The sequence below is a fragment of the Culex pipiens genome, chromosome 2, assembly GCF_016801865.2.
Source record: "Culex pipiens pallens isolate TS chromosome 2, TS_CPP_V2, whole genome shotgun sequence".
NCBI lineage: Eukaryota > Metazoa > Arthropoda > Insecta > Diptera > Culicidae > Culex > Culex pipiens.
This window is the reverse complement of record NC_068938.1, coordinates 4,990,266-5,011,141: the sequence shown is the minus strand read 5'-3', so window position 1 is coordinate 5,011,141 and position 20,876 is coordinate 4,990,266. Positions and strand designations below refer to the sequence as shown.

General features: G+C 40.6%; 5 protein-coding genes and 1 long non-coding RNA gene across 7 annotated transcripts in view; 2 read left to right on the top strand and 4 right to left on the bottom strand.

Moving 5' to 3' along the window:
- Nucleotides 1–20,876, top strand: part of LOC120417443 (klarsicht protein) — a 327,954-nt gene that overhangs the window by 126,889 nt on the left and 180,189 nt on the right. The window lies entirely within an intron of this gene.
- The window catches only part of LOC128093094 (uncharacterized), a 71,134-nt gene that overhangs the window by 21,059 nt on the left and 29,199 nt on the right, over nucleotides 1–20,876 (top strand). The window lies entirely within an intron of this gene.
- Nucleotides 70–2,119, bottom strand: LOC120417461 (odorant receptor 43a-like). Its single transcript, XM_039579530.2, has 5 exons — nucleotides 1,492–2,119; nucleotides 983–1,436; nucleotides 827–926; nucleotides 516–770; nucleotides 70–461 (listed from the first exon to the last, which is right to left on the bottom strand). Exons 1-5 carry the CDS (start codon nucleotides 1,853–1,855, stop codon nucleotides 402–404), a joined length of 1,233 nt encoding a protein of 410 aa, XP_039435464.1. The 5' UTR covers nucleotides 1,856–2,119; the 3' UTR covers nucleotides 70–401.
- Nucleotides 4,062–5,956, bottom strand: LOC120417457 (uncharacterized). The gene is made up of 5 exons (XM_039579517.2): nucleotides 5,416–5,956; nucleotides 4,858–5,353; nucleotides 4,705–4,804; nucleotides 4,394–4,648; nucleotides 4,062–4,340 (listed from the first exon to the last, which is right to left on the bottom strand). The coding sequence occupies exons 1-5, from the start codon at nucleotides 5,873–5,875 to the stop codon at nucleotides 4,281–4,283; spliced, it is 1,371 nt and encodes a 456-aa protein (XP_039435451.1). The 5' UTR covers nucleotides 5,876–5,956; the 3' UTR covers nucleotides 4,062–4,280.
- Nucleotides 14,750–16,393, bottom strand: LOC120417474 (putative odorant receptor 85d). Its single transcript, XM_039579553.2, has 3 exons — nucleotides 15,517–16,393; nucleotides 15,113–15,464; nucleotides 14,750–15,055 (listed from the first exon to the last, which is right to left on the bottom strand). The coding sequence occupies exons 1-3, from the start codon at nucleotides 16,014–16,016 to the stop codon at nucleotides 14,750–14,752; spliced, it is 1,158 nt and encodes a 385-aa protein (XP_039435487.1). The 5' UTR covers nucleotides 16,017–16,393.
- On the bottom strand, nucleotides 17,599–19,686 carry LOC120417468 (odorant receptor 94b-like). Its single transcript, XM_039579540.2, has 3 exons — nucleotides 18,609–19,686; nucleotides 18,444–18,542; nucleotides 17,599–18,384 (listed from the first exon to the last, which is right to left on the bottom strand). The coding sequence occupies exons 1-3, from the start codon at nucleotides 19,500–19,502 to the stop codon at nucleotides 18,172–18,174; spliced, it is 1,206 nt and encodes a 401-aa protein (XP_039435474.1). The 5' UTR covers nucleotides 19,503–19,686; the 3' UTR covers nucleotides 17,599–18,171.

The window sequence follows — 20,876 nt, the reverse complement described above, 5'->3', positions numbered from 1 at the left end:
TGGATTTTGTGTCTGGGGTTTGTGCGAAGAAATTGATTTCAATTTCAAGTGACTAAAATAGATCGGCAATTTAATTTTGAAGCGTTCTGAGAACTTATATCAGCTACTTATAACTTATTGATAGCAAAGCGCTAGTGCACTAATAAATTATTCACAATTTGGTTCTTGCGAAACACTCTTGAGTTGACTAATGTCAATTTCACTTCGAGCACCTGTTGAAATACACATTGCTTTTAATATTATGTATATTATACTTTCCCATTATTTCATAGCCGGCCTAACAATATTGAATTGCTTTCACAGTTAGAGGCCTATTGGTTAAAGGTTCATTATTACAAGTTGAAAAATGTCAAAAGACAATGTTGTATTGTGCATACCTTAGAAACATTGATTGTTTTTGTTTACATCGTATTTAGAACATCTTTAAGTACAAGATAGTACGAGTAGGACATGTTCATCACCTGCAATTTAAACAAAACATAGAGACTTTGCTTCAACCAGTTCACAAACCTCACATTGCTAAACGTGGTCAGCTCAACGACGAAGAACTTGATCCCGCTGATGCAGGTCGACTTTTGGGTGCGCCGAATGATCAGCTTGTAGTACCGCTGCAGCTCGACGGAGTGCTCGTACCAGGGTAGACCGTACACGGCCTCGCCAACCGCGTCCGCCGAATCGGTTAGGTCCGATCCGAGGTACGAGTAGCCGAACGTTTCCATAAGTGAGGCGAAAAATAGCACCATTACGTTGAACAGGTTGAAGTCGATTCTCTGAGAGGAATTTTTGACAGACTTATTTGATTTTAATTAAGTTTGATGATTATTACCGTCGAAGCGTAGAGCATGGTCAAGCACCAGTAAACGATGCAGGTGAGAAATTCCATTGCAATTGGAATGTGGCCCATTTCCTCCACCAACTCTGTAATCCTGCAAAGATGATCATTAACGGCGCCCGCCTGGTCAAACTGTAGACGCATACTCACTGGAAAGCTTGCTCGTGCAGCTCGATCACTTCCGCCAGATCGGCGATCTTAATATCCTCAAGTTGAGTTAATTTTTGAACCCTGGCCGCCACCACCCGGTACGTCAGCGAGCTGTACTTGATCATGAAGAACGCCGTGGTAATTTTGAGCAGCGAAAACAGCGTGCTGACGCAGTGTGCCGGCACGGAAATCGCCAGAAAGTAGTGGTACTGCGAGAAGCTGGTACGAATTTGCATGCCGTAGAACTCCTGCTCGGCGGGGAGTTCCAGAATCAGCGGTTCCGTGGTGTTTCCCCTCGTCCAGTAGTGGATGTGATTGCCGAATAGCGAGGGAATGCTGTACGCGAACGGGGCACTCAGGCAGTACACGAGGTAGAACTTGAAAAACGTTTTGATCTTGTTGTTCTGATCCACAATGATATCGTAGCAGGCGCCAAAGTTTTCGTCGATGGTGACTGAAACAAAATCGCTTCTTGAAATCACAACCTACGCCTGCTAGATCGTACCAACCCTTCCGGAAAAAGTCCTCAAATTCGCCCATCAACTTTTCAAACGTTTGCCGTTTCACGGCAAAGATCGCGATTGGCACGTAGATCGACGCTTCGAACACAAACTCCGCGATGCCCTTGATGATCGCGGCCGAGTCGCTGCTTCCGATTCCGTCGACCAGCTTGGGCAGGAAAATGATGCTGAATGCGTACACGAACAGCACTGCAAAGCGGTAGAAATTGTCCCACGAGCCCCATAGTCCGATGAATTCCAGGATTCGCAGGTTTGCCGGCATGACCAGGAGTTCCTCCGGGAGAGGATTTTTGGACGACTTGTTTCCATCGACTTCCTCCGGAAGGGGATGTTTCTTGAATAAGCCGGACATCTTGGCCAACTAGTTTGCTTTCCATCGAGTTCATATTTATACAGTTAACCAAACAAAGGACTCGTATTCCAGACTTTTCCACCGGTGACAATGACTTGCAAGTGCACTGATTGTTGATGTCGACGAGCAATCATAATTGACCGACTGTGAACTTTTTTCAGTGCAAACAAAGCAAATCACATGTGGCAATTTTGCTTCTGAGAAAAAAATAAAAACAGTAAAGCAATTCTCTACGAAGTCGGTCTTTTTTAATTTTTTTTTTTGTAAATTTTATAAAACTAAAACTTTTTTTGTGCCTTCGATATGCCCAAAGAAGCCATTTTGCATCACTAGTATTTCCATATAATTTTCCATACAAATTTGGCAACTGTCCATACATAAAAACATGATTTAAAAAAAAACCCTAGTATATTTTTTTTATTTTCGGATATGTTTTAGGGGACATACAATGCAAATTTCCAGAATGTGCAAAAAATCTTTGACTGAAACATGATTTTTTAATCAATACTGATTTTTTTTATCAATACAGATTTCTTTTTTTTTTTTGCAGGCCAAGGATTGATACCTAAGAGCATGCAATGGCACTGGCCTTGTTGCGTGCTCTTCGGTTGACGTCCACGTAAGGAACATCCTGGAAGGATGAATCTAACAGAACTACATCCGTAGTTCTGTTAGATCTTCCGAATTATCTTGATCAGAACAGTATAGCTCTGGTTCCTTGCGAGTGTCCTATTTTCTTACCTCCACGTTGGCTTGGTTTTCATGATGACCTAGCTGGTGGCCTGTGGAAACGGATCGTAAACCTTTGACCACCGCGGGTCAGAGTCGAGACGGCTAAAAGAAAGGGGCGCAACAATGTAGGAAAAGGAAGTAATTTGTGATTGTAGACGGTATTGTTTTGATTCGCAGTATGTTGAGTCAACTGCTGTGGATGTACCTGCACAACGCACAACGGGGTTTCTCTTCTCTTCATTCTCAGCTACCAACTATCTCCTATTTTTATTTTGCTCTTCTGATTTCAAATTCTTCACTGATTCTTCTATTTAATATCCAACATTTGATTTTAATTTTACTAACTTTTGATTCTCTTATCTCTCAAAGCTTTTCCACTCTTTTCTATCAATTGATACTGCTGTAACAAACTTTGTTTTGTTTTTTTTTTGCTTAAAAATATACTTTTCCTTAATGTACTAGTAATATCAAGTCTATTTATCATTCGCCTAATCTTTTTTGATTTTATTGCGAATTTATTTATTTGAATAATTCTTTATCTATCCTATAAATTATCATTACTATAATCTAAGCTTGTTCTGTATCTCTATTTACTAACTATTGTCTAATTTTACATCTAATACATCTAGCTTCTCATTTTTAATCTTCACAATGCGTTCATCATTCTCTTACTGTTGATACTTGATTTTTATAAAACAAATTCTCTTTTACTGTCAATTGTGTTCAATCTTCACCCTTTTTTCAAACAAGTGAGGTTTGAGCCCTTACTCAATTTATGGAATGGTTAAAGGATTAACACAAATATTACTATTGTATTTTTCGTAAACTTGTATAACATGCTTAGGACCAAAAATTGTAACAAAACACCGCGACAAAAGAAATAGCAACAGATAAACACGACTCAACAATAGGGAATATTTCAGAAGAAAACAATACACAGTAAATAACAATAAGTTTTTGAATTTAAACTAAAAATAAAACAGTTTTTGCTTTAATGAAAGTTGATAGGCACACTTTAAATGGTTAGGCGCTTATACTTACATCAAACCCTACGTAATGTACCACCCCCGGCCGAGTTGAAATGCGTAACCGGAAAAAAAGGTGTGCATGCCTGGCACGAACACTCAAAGCGTGTTCTAGCGTGCTGCTCGTACTGACTCAGAGCAAGGGTGAGATGTAGGTGTAAGGGCAGTGCCTCACTCAAACAACCCACGTTTTTCTAATGTCGAAATCTCAGCAACTGAACATTCGTAAAAATTTTCGATCTTTTCAAAAACAATATTTTCAAAAATTTAAATCAAGACTAACACTTCAAAAAGGTGTAATATTGAATGTTTGACCCATTTGAAATGTTAGTCTTGATTAAAAAAAAAGTTTTCGTCCAGTGTAGTTTTTATATATCATTTTTGTATGGACAGTTGCCAAATTTCCATGGAAAAAATATGGACAAACTAATGATGCAACATGGCTTTTTTGGGCATACCGAAGGCTGTATTAAAAAATAAAAAAAGAATCGAATGACCGAAATCTCAGAGAATTGCTCAGTAACGTGAGGTGAAATGCAATTTTATTCCTACTTGCTTGCTACTTTGGTAACGAGTACTACAAATTCTCAGAATTGTTTATTTAAGAGATTTAAACACCTAACAAAAGTTTCCTTCAATATTTGTATCATCATTTAACCTTCAAAAATTTAAAGTTGCTGAAGGACATCCTTCAGCACCAGAAAGTAAGAGTAGGACATTTGCATAACCTGAAAAATAGACAAAAATTAACCAAAATACTTCAAAATAAGTCAAACCTCACATTGGCAAACGTGGTCAACTGCACGAGGAAAAATCGCAACCCGAAAATCCCGGTCGTTCGCTGCGTGCGCTGAATGATCAGCCGGTAGTACCGCTGCAGCTCGACCGAGTGATCGTACCAGGGCAGATCGTAGATGGCCGTGCCAACGGCCGCCGCCTCCTCCGACAGCTCCGACCCGAGGTACGAGTAGCCAAACGTTTCCATCAGGGAGGCCAGGAACAGAACCATAATGTTGAACAGACTGAAGTCGATGTACTGGAAAATCATGGGTTACTTGATTTGTTCGTTTTGGATGTTTTCTCGGTGGTTACCGTTGAGATGTAGAACATTGCCATGCAGTAGAACATGACGCAGGTGAAGTACTCCAGTGCCACCGGAAGGTGAACAATGTCCTCAATCTGCTGGGTTATTCTGAAATGGGAGCGCGATCAGTCATGGCCTACTACCACCAACCGAATCCTCACTCGTAAGCTTGCCGATGCAGCCGGACCACTTCGGCCAAATCGGGCACATTGACCTCGGTCCTGTTGGAGGACGACGATCCGGCTGGTTTCGGGCCACCCGGAAGCTGCGGCAGCTTTCGGATCCGCTCGCAAACCAGTTGGTACGTCAGCGAGTTGTACTTGATCATGATGAACGGCGTCGTGATCATCACGAGCAGAAAGAACTTGCTGGCGCAGTAGGCCAGGAAGGAAAATCCCAAAAAGATTTGGTTGTGGATGAAGTTTTTGCGGATGTCCAGCCCGTAGAACTCTTGCTCCATTGGGATTTCGTAAACGAGGGGTTCCGAAAGATTCTTGCCGATTGCGTCCCAGTACCGCAAGTAGGTGACCGTCGCAGACGGAATGCAAAAGATGATCGGTCCCGTCGCACAATACAGCACCATGAAGAGCCAGAAATATCGGATTTTGACGTTTGTCGTGCGAATCAGATCGTAGCAGTCGTTGTCCGCGTTGCTGACTGTAGTTCAAAAAGGCAAAATCTAACCACGTTGCACGCTCAAAAATTCCCCCCAAACTCACCTTCGTGGAAAAACTCCGCCAACCCGTTGACGACCTTCACAAAGCTCGCTCGCTTCGTAGAAAAAATCAACGCACTCAGATAAATGTTCGCCTCAAAGATGAACTCCGCAATCCCCTTGGCCATGATGGCAAACTCGCTGTGTCCGATGCCCAGAAACGCCTTCGGGAACAGGATCACCATCGTCCCGGTGGTCATGAACAGTACAAAGAACGGAAACTGGTTCCACGAGCCCCACAGCCCGACAAACTCCAGCACCCGCAGCGTGTACGGCATGATCTGGAGTTCTTCGGGCAGACGGCGCCGGAACACGGCCGAGTCGACCTTGGTGACGGCGGTGGTTTTGGTGGTTGCCATCGTAGTAGGCTGCTCGGCGGCTGTCAGAAATTTGGCATCGGAAGCTGAGTCGGGAGACGTTTTATTCTTGCTGGAATCGATTATTGTCAAAGTGGTGTACGTCATTTAGAAGGGGACATGTGGGGTAAAATGGGACATTTTTATTTGTTTTCACAAACTTTGCGCTTTATTTAAAGTCGTTGACAATTAACCCACGATTTCTAGAGCAAAACATCATGTATAAAATAAATGTTAATCTAATCTAATCAGACCCTAGCGCAGCCAATCTTTCGAAGGGATCCTGGAGAGTGCCTTAGGTTAGATGACGCCTAGCACTCTTCTTGTCATTTATTAACATTTGTAGTGCGCCATTGCATTGAAATGCATTGAAACATCACAAGCGTTAAAGCGGCCAGGCCTACTGCGTAAAGCCGTATCGCAGAGATGACTCGTAATTGGGTTGAGTTTGAGCACTGAGTGTTCGAACAACAACACAATTCTGAATCGACAGGGGAGGAAGAAGCGTGGGGACACACCACCATACGCTCCGAGATTTGGTTGTATTCGTTGGGAGCACCATGCTAAGAAGGTTTGGTACTCCGGGACCCTCTGGGATGGGACATTGTATTTCCACGAATGCCCTGGACACTATTTGCCGTGGTTAAAGCGCCACAACTCGCTCTCTGTAACAGTATTCCTAATTCCAGTCCACGCTCACCAAGTCGTCATGGCCTAGTGGTTAGCATTTTTGCTAACCAATCCAAAGGACGGGGGATCGAACCCCGCCTCGAGCGACTTTGATTTTTCGTTCATATTTATCATTTCAAATTCATGTGTTCTTAACTTTCACGTTGGGAGCAGATGGGCATCGAACCCAGAACCATTCGCTTACAAAGCGAACACCGTAACCAGTCAGCCACGGCCGCTCCGTATAAAATAAATGTTAATCATTTTAAAAACTGAAAATCTCGAGTTTTGAAGTGACTTTTTTTGCTGTGCACAAAAATCAATGTAACTCAAAGATTAACAAAGGATGTGTAGGCAAAGAATCACTCTAAGGAAGACAATGTTCCACAAACTGAACGAATGATTTGAGTTAATTTGTACCATTTATTATTCAGTTTTGAGAATATAGCAAGGTTAAAGTTCGCATAAACTCACTTGCATATTCTGAGGTTAGAATTACTGAATAAAAAGTCGGTTCTAAAAACCATGTTTAACACAGTTCCAAAACACGCAACTTCCCGAAGGTTAAATAATAAAGAAATATTATTTTAAATTTCATTTTTTAATTATTCAAATCGTCAATAAAAAAGATTGAAACTGGATCTAGAAAAAATACCTTCAACAAAACGTTCGAAAGGTTTACCTTTGGCCCCTTTTCCCAAATATTCAGTTGAAAGCTTCGAGAAGGTTATAAATGCTAAATTTACAGGTGGTAAGCAGAAACTTTCCTTCCCAGCGGTGATTTGATTTGAAATTTTTATGTTCCGATGGTGCGCATTTGCGCGGTTATCTAAATTGATTTTGATTGCATTTGGCAAGGTCAAACAATTTTATGGTACATTGTAATAATTATATTAAATTTGTACAAAGCGGAAAATTTATGATATAACGGAATGTGTTTGTGTTTGTGACATTTCTTGAAAAATCAAATTACCTGCAAATTTAGATTCAATTTGCAGCAGATCACTAGATCAAATCGCCCGTTCCATCTCATCCAACCAACTAGAAGGTCATCGCCACTGCTCATGGCCTACTCTGCAGTCCAACAAACCCAACAGATTAAACCAACAGACATTTCCTGGTGCAATCCGCGACGACCTTGGCCGCCCGGTTACCGGGTCGGCGGAAATTGAGGCATTTTTCGGCATCTCCTGATGAGCGCCACCGTATTGATCACGACGCGACGACCTTGGTCCGAGAAATCGCGGTGGATGTCCGTAAAAATCGTGCGAAAAAAAAGATCCAAGAAAATGAATGATCCATCAGTGGCAATGAGTCGGTCGTTTCGCGAAAATTAGAGGCTTTTGAGTTTCATGGGAAGCTGATTGAATCTGAAAAATGCCGGTTGGTTGAAGTTTTCAGGTGTTTGTGACTTTGTGCAGGGTTGCCAGATCTGTAGGAGTTAATTATTCGAGTTAACGGTAAATTGACTTTAATCAATTTTTATTTTATTTCCAAATTTCAAGTCATTTTAGATAATTAGGCAAATTTAATCATTTTTCCAAAATTTGCCGTTGCAGCACTTAAAATCGCTTAATTTCACACGATTCTGCTGCTGCTGCTGCAGCAGTGTTGCCGGTAGCAGACCATGCAAATTGTGCTGCCTCAACTTGGCCAACCGCAAAAAAGCTTGGTATTGCACCTCTTCGTCGGAAAAGCACAACTTACGTGCGCACACGGCGGCTAATGAAGGAAAGGAAAGCAAACTCTTCAAGGTTGGAGCAACAAAAAACCAACAACAAACAGAGTTGAAGCAAAAATGAGTATGTCATACGATATTGCACGTTGAACAGTGCAAAAAAAAAACGTTCCACACATTTCTGCGCGTTTTTTCGCGAAAATTTCATTTTGGCTTATTATTTTTGCAAAACCCCCGCTCGCAATTTCAACCCCGATGACCCCACCTCCACCCCACACAGAGTGATTAATCAAAGAGTGCGCGAGTAATTGCAGCGTACGTGCCATGAAATATGATTCCACCTTTTTGCCCCACCGATTTTTTTGGACGAACATCCAAGCAACCCACCGCAAACACAGCTATATTTGGTGAAAAGCAGCATGTTTTCGCGCCAACTTTTACACGTGGTGGCCGCGGCTTGCGGGTGCATCCATCAAACGAGATTGATAGTTTAATGCCGCTCACTATAGGCTGACTAGCAGGCTAAGGCGAGAAGCCAGCAAAAAAGTTCATCAACCAGGGGCGCCGACTAGTCCAAAATGTTGGGGGGGCACGGTTGTTTTCCGAAATCAATAGGTAAGAGTGGCGATTAGATGTTTATGTTTCTTGTATATCACGAATTAAAAAAAAAATATTACGATGTGATACGGATTTTTTTCATCTGGAATCCATTTTTTAAGAAATATATAATTTATTAAAACGTGATTGAGAATGTTAATTGGAGGGAATTTTTCATATGTTTGGAAGGCGAATTCATTCTCATTGTCATATTCGTAGTTATTTTCTAGAAGTAACAGTCAATAATAAAAATAATCAGATATTTAGAAATTCAACAATACAAATATTCTAAAAATAAAAACAAAAGTTAAATGCAAAAATTTAGAACTTCAGAAATTTGAGAATACAAATACACATTTAAAAAAATATCCATTTTTCAAATCTGCAATTTAGAAAAAAACAGATACACCAAATTCAATATTCCAAAATTAAAAAAAAAATACAGAGAAACCTCTCTTTATTTTTGAAAGCTTCAAAGGCGTTTTTTAGATCTGAACCTTCAACCTACAAATTGCTTTTAAAAGATTGCAAAAATGTTGCGTCGTTCCAGAGAAATTTACAAATTAAAAAAACGTAACGCATCGCATAAAAAGAGAAAAAAAAATAAAGAAAAAAAATCTAGGGTTACAAAAACTCATGACTTGAAAATGTTAAGAAATCAAAAGCAGAAATTTAAACAATCAGAAATTTAGAAATAACAATAAAATTCAATGTTTAAAAAAAATCGAAAATTTCAAAAGAAGAGAATTTATGAATTAAAAAATTTAAGAATTTAAGAATTTAAGAATTTAAGAATTTAAGAATTTAAGAATTTAAGAATTTAAGAATTTAAGAATTTAAGAATTTAAGAATTTAAGAATTTAAGAATTTAAGAATTTAAGAATTTAAGAATTTAAGAATTTAAGAATTTAAGAATTTAAGAATTTAAGAATTTAAGAATTTAAGAATTTAAGAATTTAAGAATTTAAGAATTTAAGAATTTAAGAATTTAAGAATTTAAGAATTTAAGAATTTAAGAATTTAAGAATTTAAGAATTTAAGAATTTAAGAATTTAAGAATTTAAGAATTTAAGAATTTAAGAATTTAAGAATTTAAGAATTTAAGGATTTAATAATTTAAGAATATAAAGATTTAAGAATTTAGGGATTTAAGAATTTAAGAATTTAATATTCCATTTTTAAGTATTATTTTCTACTCCCTGATTTTTTGATATATTTTTTGAGGATGCAGTTAAAATTTCTATAGCCTTTTTATTTTTTTAAATCGATCATGAATTGCAGAAAGCAATACACTTGTGTTTTATGATTATAATGTGGAATTGTCTCAGATTATGTTTTAATTTGTCAGCTTCTCAGTAAATCGGTGTTCTAGTTTCCAAAAATTTACTTTTTGAAACAATTGTATTTTTCAGCTAAAATTGGTATAGAACGGTTAACAAATGTATTTGAAATCTTTTCAAATCCTTTCTAAAATTACTAAAAAAAATATTGAATTCCTCAGCATTTTTGTAAATGTAAAGCAGTCATCAAATGACCATTTTGAAAAGTGTTTCAGTTTATATTCGCTAAATCCTGATCTACAATGGCAAATCGCAGAATGTTGCGTTTGAAAACTTGGTGATTGTAGATAAGGTGCTATGGAAAAAGTACATTGGTTTTGTTTTTGAAACAACATGCACAGATACAAATCTTATGAGCAAATCCGTAAAATTTATGTTGACGACATCTCTCAAATCATATACCGATGCCTCTGTGCTCTTGTACTAGATAACTGATTTTCCTAGAGAGCACAGTGGTATAGATAAAACGTTGTCGATTTAGAAAAAAAATGCATCTAAATCCAGAAAATTGTAAACGATTTTGTTCGAAAAATTTCAGCGATTTCGAAAACAACAAATGTTTTTGAGCTATTTTACGGATTCGCTTACAAGAATTCTATCCGTGTGTACAAACAATGTTCCATTTAAGTTTAAGATACTATTTTCAATTATTTCTGTGTTTTTTTACATTTGAAATAAAAATATTTTTCTTCCAAAATTTCTGGGGGGGCACAATGTATGCGCTGCCCCCTCAGCCAAATTTTAGGGGGGGCAAAAAGTACCGTGCCCCCCCAGAGTCGGCGCCCCTGTCATCAACATAGCCTGGCAAAGTGCGACCCATAAACGTCACGAACGCCATAAATCGGTTCACTTTCCATAGCGTACATGCTCCTCACATCATCAGCAGACAGGCAGGCAGGTGTGATAGTAATTTCACTATCGACGAAAGTACGTTTTTGTGCGGGGGAAAAGTCTTGGAATAAATCGTGTAAAATAAAAAAAACTAGAAAGGTATTATAGACACACGGAGAAAAATAAGTTCCCAGAATCGTGAACAAACGTTCACGAAATTGGCAACCACGAACAAAATTTTCAAATTCCTAGTACGTTTTTGAAAAATGTTCAATGAAATTTGAACACTTTTATCGAAGTTCCAAATATTATTTACATTTGTTCACGATTTTGCGAACTAATTTTTTCTCCGTGCATAAAAATAAACTTGCAATCCAGGCCTGGGTATAACAGAAATTTTGCATTATTTTATCAAATTTTTTGTAATATTACACTTGGAGATGTGTAACCCATCGGTATGGAAAACCTACAAGACTGAAATATCAAGCTCGTATCGACATTATTCCATTGCACTTTTCAGCTGTCTGATAGCAGTGTGGGCTAAGGCGCTAGTACTCGCCAGTGAGGGCTAGGTTTGAATCTCGTCGGTAGCAACTTTTTTTGTGTGTAGAAAAACTGACTATGCCGTTTATAGTATTTAGTGACCTTTCTCACATACGTTTTTTGCGCGGATTTATTGCTGTATTAAGTAATACTTTTGTGGGTTTAAGAAAATAAGAAAGTTATATTGGAAAACAATTTAAAAAGTTCTTTAAATTTAACTAAAACCACAGTAATAATAGCTCAGGACCATTTTGTTTTTATATAACTTAGATAATATTTATAAATAAAATATATAAGATAAAATCACAATTTTAACACAGTAAAAATAAATTATAATTGTAAAAGCCTCGAAACCAAGTAAAATACAGAACATTGAAGATTAATTGAGACTACCAATAAATCTCAAACTTAATGCTTTATGGCATTTTTGTAACTAGCTTTGAATACCCTCCTTGACCGGGAAGAAAATGTTTCTTTTAAATGCTTTGTTAGTGGTTTTAAACAACTAATTTCGTCGTTTTAGTGCTATTTTGTATTTGCTGTTAAAAGATAGGACATAGAACAGAATACAGAATTTTATATGAAGATTTTCAAAAAAGTGAAAATGTTGTCATTTTCCGGGCAAATTTTAACTAAATTTTGTTTAAATGTGCCAAGCTGGATCGAAAATGTATTCAGTTGCATTTAAATTATTGGACATTGTTTTGTTGTTTACCCGGTTTTAAATTTTACACTATCTTGAAAATCTCCATATAAAATCAGGTTTTCATGCAAACTATTTTTTGACAGCTTGGAAAAAAAGCTACTCAATTTTTTATAATTTTCCTTTGAAAAGATTTTTTAACGATGTTTATAAACAAATATTTGTTCAAAACTTATGATTAATGAGGATTTTTAAAATTTGAAATTGTTTTACTTTTTCGTCTGAAAAGGTCATAATCCACGTGGTACTACAGGGGTTCAGCGATTGTCCACGTCCTATTACAAAAAATGTACAATTGTCTAAATGAGAAAGAGGGGTTGGTCTGGAATTCAACAAAAAAAAATTCACGTGTTTTATGGATGATCCTAATTAATACCGTTTTTTTTTTGTATTATTTGATTATTGCATACATAATTTCAACATCAATGGCGAAATAAAACGATTCAGAAGGTAAATATTTAAATTTAATCCGTATTTTTTGCAGGGATTTTGTGATCGAATCAATGTCTTCTGCAAAGTTGTTGGTATTGATGAAACGATTTTTAAAAGGCGTACGGATTCTTTTCCAAGTTTTGATTTAGTTTTTTTTTTTAAATTTCAAAATCCTTACTTTTTAATTTTTATTTTGTTTGAGTTATTTTCGATTTCTTATTTTCAAAAAAATGGGCACTGACGTTTGACAGATTTTGAGTTCATGTCTTAACAAATTAATTATAATTGAGCCGTTGCTGAACATGATCATTTTAATCCATCAGCACTACCGAACAGCTTCAACGATCTAGTGGTGTTTCCCTGAAAAGATAAAACTGCAAGATCGCTAATACTAAAACATTTAGACAAACGAATCACAGTCTTTGGTCATCAACGGCGCCCGTCATGTCAGTTTGTAGATATCGGGAGGGAGTGACATTTTAGTTTTTTATTCTAAAGTTCAATTGTATTTGTACCCAGAATGATTTCAATATTCGTAATTATTTTAATGAATTTAAAGGAGATCCGTAATAGTGAACAAAATATGTATGAATAGTGAATAAAAATTTGATTTTAAAAAAACTACATACATTCCTCAACGGAATCTGAAAATGAATAAAAAATATGTAATAACTTACATTTAAAAAAATCTCTTCTGAGTTCAGGTGAATGCATCAATCACCTTGCCCTAATCACCCCAAGAAAGGGAGGTTTCCCTCTCTTTCAGAAAAAAAAAACTCAGCTGAACCAGTTTTCCACGTTTTACCTCACATGCAACATGTTGTCGCTTTTGCTGTTTGCCACATTTACACCCGTGTGATAGTAAAATTTGATGCATATTTTACAACAGAAAAAAAACGTGGTGTTGGTCGCAAATTAGGTCTCAAGTTTCATCAAAGCTGGTACAGCAGGAGGTACCGACCTAGAAGCGGTGGGAACGGAACCGGTTGACCAGTTTGACTATTTGGTGTTTTTGGTGTGGCGTTTTTAAGGTCGAAAGAATGGCTTGTCGAGGTCAAGATCGCCATTTTCGGGGCGTGATCGCCGCGAAACGGGGAGTGGCTTTCTGAACAGGTGAGCTTAAGAGCTTTGAAGTCGTGCCAAGTTCATCACTGCTGTAGAAATCGATTACTGCATCAAGAACCCCCAGCAAAAAGTGTCTTGTAATGACCATGTTCTTCACCAAGTCGGCAGCATTGAGTCCTCAACGGCGATTCATTGAACTTCATCCAAGTTGGCTCCCCAAGTGCAACGAATGACCGGCAGGCCTTGGCAGAGAGGTGCGAAGTAACTCGAAACCGACTCCCGGCTTGCTGCGATTCTTGAACACGAGAGCTCGAAAACGGAGCAAATATTCCATATTTATTGCGCGATTGAACCGTTTTGTTGTTATCGACCGCGGCCAAGTTTGAGGTTCTGCTGAATCACCGGCAGTCCGATTTTCCGATTGGTACCGGGTGGGTGGGTGGAGGAGGAGGAAATTAGCTGAAGCGCGAAGCAAAAGGCTGGAAAAAATGTTGTATATAAAATATCGATAGAGAAAATTGAATTTTAATTGGCAGTGTGTGTGTGTGTGTAGCCGGCTATTGCACGCGGCCCCCAAACAGGTTGCTTCACGAAGTTTGTTGGGTCATGCCAACCGCACGTCGAGGCCTGGCCTCGAGTAACCTCGTGGTATCGCTTTTTTTCGGCTGGGGGCTTTGTTTGGCGAAATTGCGATACTCCCCTTCGGCGGGTTTTGCTGTCTGGCGTGAAGGCTTGGTTCGAAAATTGCGTTTCCCGCAAACGGCAGATTTCCGGAACGAATTTTTGGAGGTTTTCGATTTTCAATGTCTTCTTGTAATAGAAGTGGGAGTCAATTTCTAGTGGTTTTCTGGAGTGAAAAGCATAACTAATGTTAATTTCTTTTTCTTTTATTGCAGGTAAATATCAGCCACTTTCTGGAGGTTTCACCAACATTTGAGATTCGTGAGTAACAAGTGGTGTTGAAAAATGTGCGAGTTTTGTCCTTTTGCATCAAAGCAACCTTGTTGAAGCAAGCTTTTTTGAGTTTCAACCAATATTTATGCTGTCAAATTCAAGTCCTTCTATCAAACAGTAATTAGTGATAAACGGTGTGTGAATAAACAAGTAAGAGCCAGCAAGTCCTCTCAAAAGCGCTTCTTCAGTATCAAGTAGTACGAGTACGACGCTTGCACGACCAGCCCCAACCGTTCAATGTTGACAAAGTAAAACTTGGCCGCCGTGATCCCAGTAGGCTTCTGCGCCCGCTCGATAATCAGCTGCATGTCCTTTTGCATCGCGGTAGGCTCGTTGTACCACGGGTAACGATAGACGGCATGGCCAACTGCGGCGGCCGTCTCCGCCAGCTTGGATCCGTTGACGCAGTAGGCGATCATCTCGCCCATAAGAACCGCGAACAAGATGATCACGCACACTGCGTTCGGGCCAAAGTTCTACCAGGGCGGGATTTTTGGATAAGATCGCGAATGATCACTTCTTGAATGACTTACCGTTGACACGTAAAACATCATCAGGCACCAGATTAGGATGCAGTTCAGGATCTGGTTGATCATCATGAAGCAAACCGTGTCTTCCAGGTGTTTGGTATACTGAAATGCTAGTTTGTGTAGGTTGACGATCTCCCGGAGTTGATTTTTACGCGCAATCCCTTCTTTAACGTTTCCCAAACGGTCGATGCTCATCGCAACCAGCTCGAACAACTTGGTTCCGTACTGAATGCTGACCAAAATCACCGCTCCCTTTAAGGTACTCTGGTATGACGAGCAAAAGATGGCCATCGAGCAGAACACAAGGTAGATCGCGTAGTCCAGCAGGTTGCGGCGAATGTCCAACCAGTAGAACCTAAAACTTGATCTTTAGTTCAAAGTTCTTGCATCAATACAAAATATCTTACTGTAACTCCGCGATCAGCATGAAATCCCCGCGATCACCCTCCCCCGGAAACACCACCTTCACACAGGTGAAGATCATCGGTATCCCAAGATACAACACAACCCAAAACCCAATCCACGCCGCATAGCTCTTCGAGAACCGCTCCATCTTCCGGTTGAACGCCACAATCTCTCCCAGCAACTCCACGTCCTCATACATCAACACCGTTTCCCGCAACACCTCGACCAACCGCTCGAACGAGCCCCGCCGGCTGGCGAAGATCCCGATCGAGACGCACACCTCGGTGAAGAAGATCAGCTCGGCGGTGTTGCGGGCGAACGAGTCGAAGCCGTCCTTGCCGGAACCGAGGGCGGCCTTCGGGATGATCAGGACCACGGACATGCAGAGGACGACGGACGCGTAGCGAACCAGCTCGCGACGATCGCCCCAAAGGCCGACGAAGCGGAGCATCCGCAGGGGGAACTTGAGCACTTGCAGGTCCGGTGGGATGTTTGGGGACATGGCGACTGTTGCAATTTTGAGGTCGTTTGGAGTTTTTAAAGGATGTTGGAAATTGCGAAGGCGTGACTTTTAATTTGTAGGTTAGGGCGGAAATTATCATCTTGGAACCTTCCAGAATTCCAAAATGCATTGGGAATCAACATTTGTCCGTGAGACCTTAATTTTAGGTTAGACTACTTGTCAACGGAATTGAGGTCACTCGAAATAATATGTTTGGCATTCTTAGCAAGCCACGTCAGTAAACGCTTCAGTTGCATCAAGGTATGATAGATTTGGACTTCCTGAACACGATCCAATCGATAGAATTAAATTTTAGTGAATTTCCTGCTTGTAATTAAAATTTAAAATTTGAATGCTATTGAATTTTCTTAAGCAACCATGCGCACCCTTTTATTTTTTTGTGGGAAATTTACAATTTTATTTATTGGCAGGAAATTGATTTAAATTCAATTCTGTCGATTGGAGCGTGTTCTGAGAGCCAAATCTATCATACCTTGATGAAATTGAAAATCTTGTTTAAAACGACAGACTGGTTTAGGGCGGAAACGGATTTTACGGTAAATTTTTTGTCATTTTTAATCAGATCCATAATTACAGACGTTTTTTTGTGAACCCTCCAAGATCCAGATATCGCGTCAAAACAATGGATTACGTGACTTCACAATAAAATAAATAAACCTTTATGTCGTATATCACTATCTCTACCTTATAAAACAACTTAATTTTTGCACCTCCCCGCTCTTCGACGACCCCAGCCAATTTGGACAGCTGAGTGAGTTAAGACAACAGCTTGATTAATTCACCCCCCTGGTATCTCCTCCATCAAGAAAAATCGCGAAACTTGCGACCCGCGACCGAAGAGCGTCGCCCTACCTCACCTTCGTCACGCAACCTGTGAAACAAAAAATGGCACCACTTGTAACGAGCCATAATGGCAAAATTCAAGAAACCGCAACAAAAAACGCAGAGTTGTCGAAATCACGTTCCGCGCGTAAATTCCGCACGGTCATCGCTGGCGAAGCCGGCGGTAGTTCGAGAACCAATTTCGCACAGCGAAATCAAGATCTATGATCTGGTGATACTTCGAATCAGGTGCTTCTGTCACTCTGTTCTACAGAGTTTCTCGAAAATTGAGGAAAATCGATGACGAATCCCCGCGTTGAACGAGGTCACGAACGCTTCCTGACGATCGTGTCGGAAAATGCCGTCACTCAGCCATTGACCAACTCGCCGCGACATCCGTCGCGCGCTGTTATTATTAGCCCGAAAACATTTTCTCATTAACGATAATTCTGTTGTTCTTGTTCTTCAGTCGACATGATCACAACGCCGCGCTACGCGCGATGACGCGCTTCTATTTCGACTGCAACCGGCAATACCTTCGCGATGACGTCAGCGCGTCATCGTCGCAGTAGGCCGCTCGCCCAAAAGTGCGCGCGCGGTCGCGAATGTACTGTTAGAGCTGTCAGTTATGCAGATTGCTTGGATTGCGCACAAAAATGATAGTTATTTAATTGTTTGGAACGTATTTGTGTGCGCGAGCGCGCGCAGTATGAATTGACAACACAGCGGCGTCGATTGTTCCCGGAGGGTTGGCCGCGGTCGTTGTACTCTCACTTTCGAGGCGGTAATTACGGTTTATTGACCGGCGGCGCGCTGTCACACCTGGGTCGCAGTAGGCGAGAGTTGTCAAATTACATAAATTTCAGCTGAATAGTACTGCAAGTACGCCCTTGTTCAGGCCCTTGTTTACGACAGCTCAATCTAGATTGGCGAAATTTACTTCATTTGCAAAGAAAGCCATTATCCCGCCTAGATTTCCCGAAAGGGTTCATAACTTAAGTAACACCCTGGTTCACGGGTCTACAATGCAACAGCGACGCTGGAAGAAAACGGTTTTAATTATTCTGCTATGCCGTCGTCCCAGCATGCCATGACGCGCGAGTCTTTTTGCAAGCATAAATTTGTTGATCTTGAGAGGTGGGAGAAATCTGCGCTGGGCAATAAATCTTGCTTTCTACCTGGGTTATCTGTCCGGGCTGTGATATATGACATAATTAGTGGAGAGAAACTTTCTGTTTTGCTAAGAGGCGCGGACTCTGCCATGTCTGTCATGTTTCTACATAATTTGTTCATTTCGCAGGGCACGCTGCGATCAAGCGTTGAACCGTTCCTTCAGGATCAAGTAGTAGGAGTAGGACGTCTGGACGACAACTCCGAATCGCTTGATGTCCACGTAGTAAAAATTCCCGGCCGTAATCCCGATCGTACTCTGCGCTCGCTGGATCATCAGCTTGAGCTCTTTCTGCACGGTGACCGGCTCCCGATACCACGGGTACATGGCCACGGAGTTGGCCACCTCGGCTGCCTGTTAAAAGTAATAAAGCCGATTTAATTACTATTAAAAGTATTCGCAAAGACTCAAACCTTCGAGCTCAGCTCGTCCCCGCTGAAGCAGTACGCAAACACTTCCACCATCAGAACCGCAAACAAGATCACCATGTTGACGACGTTCGGGCCGTAGGTCTGTCCGTACAATTAACTTTATTAATAAACTTGAACTTTGATCCCTCAACACGCATTCCTACTCACACTCGAGATATAAAACATCATCAGGCACGAGATCAGCATACAGTTGACGAACTGCGACAGCAGAATAAAACTCATGATATTCTCCAGCAGCTTCGCGTACTCCAACGCCGTCTTGTGCAGCTCGATGATCTCCACCAACTGCTTCCTACGATACTCCTCCTTCCCTTCTTCAAAATTCTCACCCCGCCCAAGATCGGCGATCTTCAGCGAAACCAACTCGAAGATCATTGCACCATACCGGATGATCGTAAACAGCACCGTCCCCTTGACCGTACTCAAACACGCCGATCCAGTCACCGCCGGCACCAGCAGCACCATGTAGATCACGTAGTGCCAAATGTTCCTCCTGGTGTCCAACCAGTAAAATTTGTTCTCCAACGGCAGCACAAACTCGACCCCCTCCGTCCCATTCCCAGCCGCCGAAAAGTAGTTGAAGAACGTCGCCGTCATCGGCAACGGCACGTAGAAGATCAAGCAACTCCCAATGAAGCAAGCGTAGATCCTCGAATACCGAAAAATCTTCCAATTAAAATCCACGATCGCCTTCCGACAGCTCTCCGGCTGACCATCCCCCGCGCACTTCCTAAACGAATCCTGCAAAATGTTAATCATCCGCACGTACGATCCCCGCTGCAGCGCAAATATCACCATCGACGAGATAAAGTCCCCAAAGTAGATCAGCTCGGCGGTCCCGCGTGCAAACGAGTCGAACCCCTCGCCGCCGTACTCCAGGGTGCTCTTCGGGATCAGGATCATCAGCGTCATCCAGCCGGCGATCGCGCCAAACTTGGCCACCTGCCGGCGATCCTCGCCCCACAGACCGATCAGCTCCATGGTCTGCAGACCGACGGGTAGGACGTCCAGGTTGCTCCGGAAGAAGCGCTGCAGGAACATCTTGAGGGACTGTTGGATGGTTGGTTTGTGATGCTGGCTTTTATAAGTCTGAAGGCATCAAATTCTCATTATTGAATTTTTAATTTTTTGCGATGTTTTGCCAACTTGGTGGTTCCCATTATAATTTTTGAATATTTTATTGAAATTAGGGTTGCAAAACCCAACCTCAAGTTCTTCTTAATTGTCATTGTTGATTTTTCGACCAAATTTCAACCTTGTGTGATTGTTTGTGACTGTGTGTGACCTTGTGTGATTGTGTGAGGTTTTGTGTGGTTCTGTTTGATTTTGTGTGACCTTGTTTGTGATATTGTGTGACCTTGTGTGATTGTTTGTGACTTTCTGTGGTTGTTTGTGAATTTGTGTGATTGTGTGTGACCTTGTTTGTGATATTGTGTGACTTTGTGTGATTGTTTGAGACTTTGTGTGATTGTTTTTTGAATTTGTGTGATTTTGTGTGACCTTGTGTGATTGTGTGTGACTTTGTGTGACCTTGTGTGGTTTCGTGTGGTTTTGTGTGATTTTGTGTGGTTAATGCGTGATTCGAAAATAACAACCTCCAAATCACTCACGCGTTCCACTCACCTTCCCGGAATCCCACAACCGGTGATCCGATCACACCAAATAAATTTCCTGTTTCCGTTATATTGTTCCGTTCGTGGCAAGTTTAATGAACTGCGCGAGTTCCAGATTGTTGCTGCTTATTCTTTACATCGTATGTACAACGCCTCAAAATAGAACTCTCCGTTCTTCCTGTCGTCACCCCGCAGACACAACATGTGCCCTTGGGCGCGAAACCGTAACGTGTCTCTGTAGCGGGAAGACGAGGAGAAAGATCATCCCGCGATGCCTAGTTTGTACACTTTCATTGAACCAATTTACGACACGACAGTCTCGAGTGCTGGTTTCTTCGCTCTCAGAGTGACATTCCCCTTGGGAGGAAAAGGAAGAAGAAGTTTAATTTATGTTTATGTTTTATATGCCCTTTTCCGTTTTCATTGCATTTGTTAACATTTGTTTAGCTTTTCGCCTTCGTACAAACTGTTCTTAACATTAAAATGTCAAAAAAACTAAATTTTACAAATAAGTTGTTATTTCAACTAGAAAATTTGTTGATTTGTTAAAATCAAATGATTTTAAAGACATTTTAAACGTTTCGATTCATTCAAATCGTGCATCACTGACATTTTGAGAGACATTTGAAAAGATATACTATTTCTCCCTTTCATGTGTTTATGTTATCAACCGGTCAAGATCAGCTCCGCAAAAGCGGTTGAACTTTCGCTGCATTAAATAACCCGGAAAAAATTGCATCTTGTCACCTTTCACCGGCACTTTGCGCTCTCAACGCGAATTGCGATCAATTAAGCTCAATTA

Coding starts and splice junctions, on each gene's coding strand:
- LOC120417457 (XM_039579517.2), bottom strand. CDS start 5,875: ATGACGTACACCACTTTGACAATAATCGATTCCAGCAAGAATAAAACG. Junction 5,354..5,415: donor GGCGGAGTTTTTCCACGAAG/GTGAGTTTGGGG, acceptor TTTGAACTACAG/TCAGCAACGCGGACAACGAC. Junction 4,649..4,704: donor CAATGTTCTACATCTCAACG/GTAACCACCGAG, acceptor ATGATTTTCCAG/TACATCGACTTCAGTCTGTT.
- LOC120417461 (XM_039579530.2), bottom strand. CDS start 1,855: ATGTCCGGCTTATTCAAGAAACATCCCCTTCCGGAGGAAGTCGATGGA. Junction 1,437..1,491: donor TGAGGACTTTTTCCGGAAGG/GTTGGTACGATC, acceptor ATTTTGTTTCAG/TCACCATCGACGAAAACTTT. Junction 771..826: donor CCATGCTCTACGCTTCGACG/GTAATAATCATC, acceptor AATTCCTCTCAG/AGAATCGACTTCAACCTGTT.
- LOC120417474 (XM_039579553.2), bottom strand. CDS start 16,016: ATGTCCCCAAACATCCCACCGGACCTGCAAGTGCTCAAGTTCCCCCTG. Junction 15,465..15,516: donor ATGCTGATCGCGGAGTTACA/GTAAGATATTTT, acceptor ATCAAGTTTTAG/GTTCTACTGGTTGGACATTC. Junction 15,056..15,112: donor TGATGTTTTACGTGTCAACG/GTAAGTCATTCA, acceptor CCGCCCTGGTAG/AACTTTGGCCCGAACGCAGT.
- LOC120417468 (XM_039579540.2), bottom strand. CDS start 19,502: ATGTTCCTGCAGCGCTTCTTCCGGAGCAACCTGGACGTCCTACCCGTC. Junction 18,543..18,608: donor TGATGTTTTATATCTCGAGT/GTGAGTAGGAAT, acceptor TTGTACGGACAG/ACCTACGGCCCGAACGTCGT. Junction 18,385..18,443: donor GGGACGAGCTGAGCTCGAAG/GTTTGAGTCTTT, acceptor TACTTTTAACAG/GCAGCCGAGGTGGCCAACTC.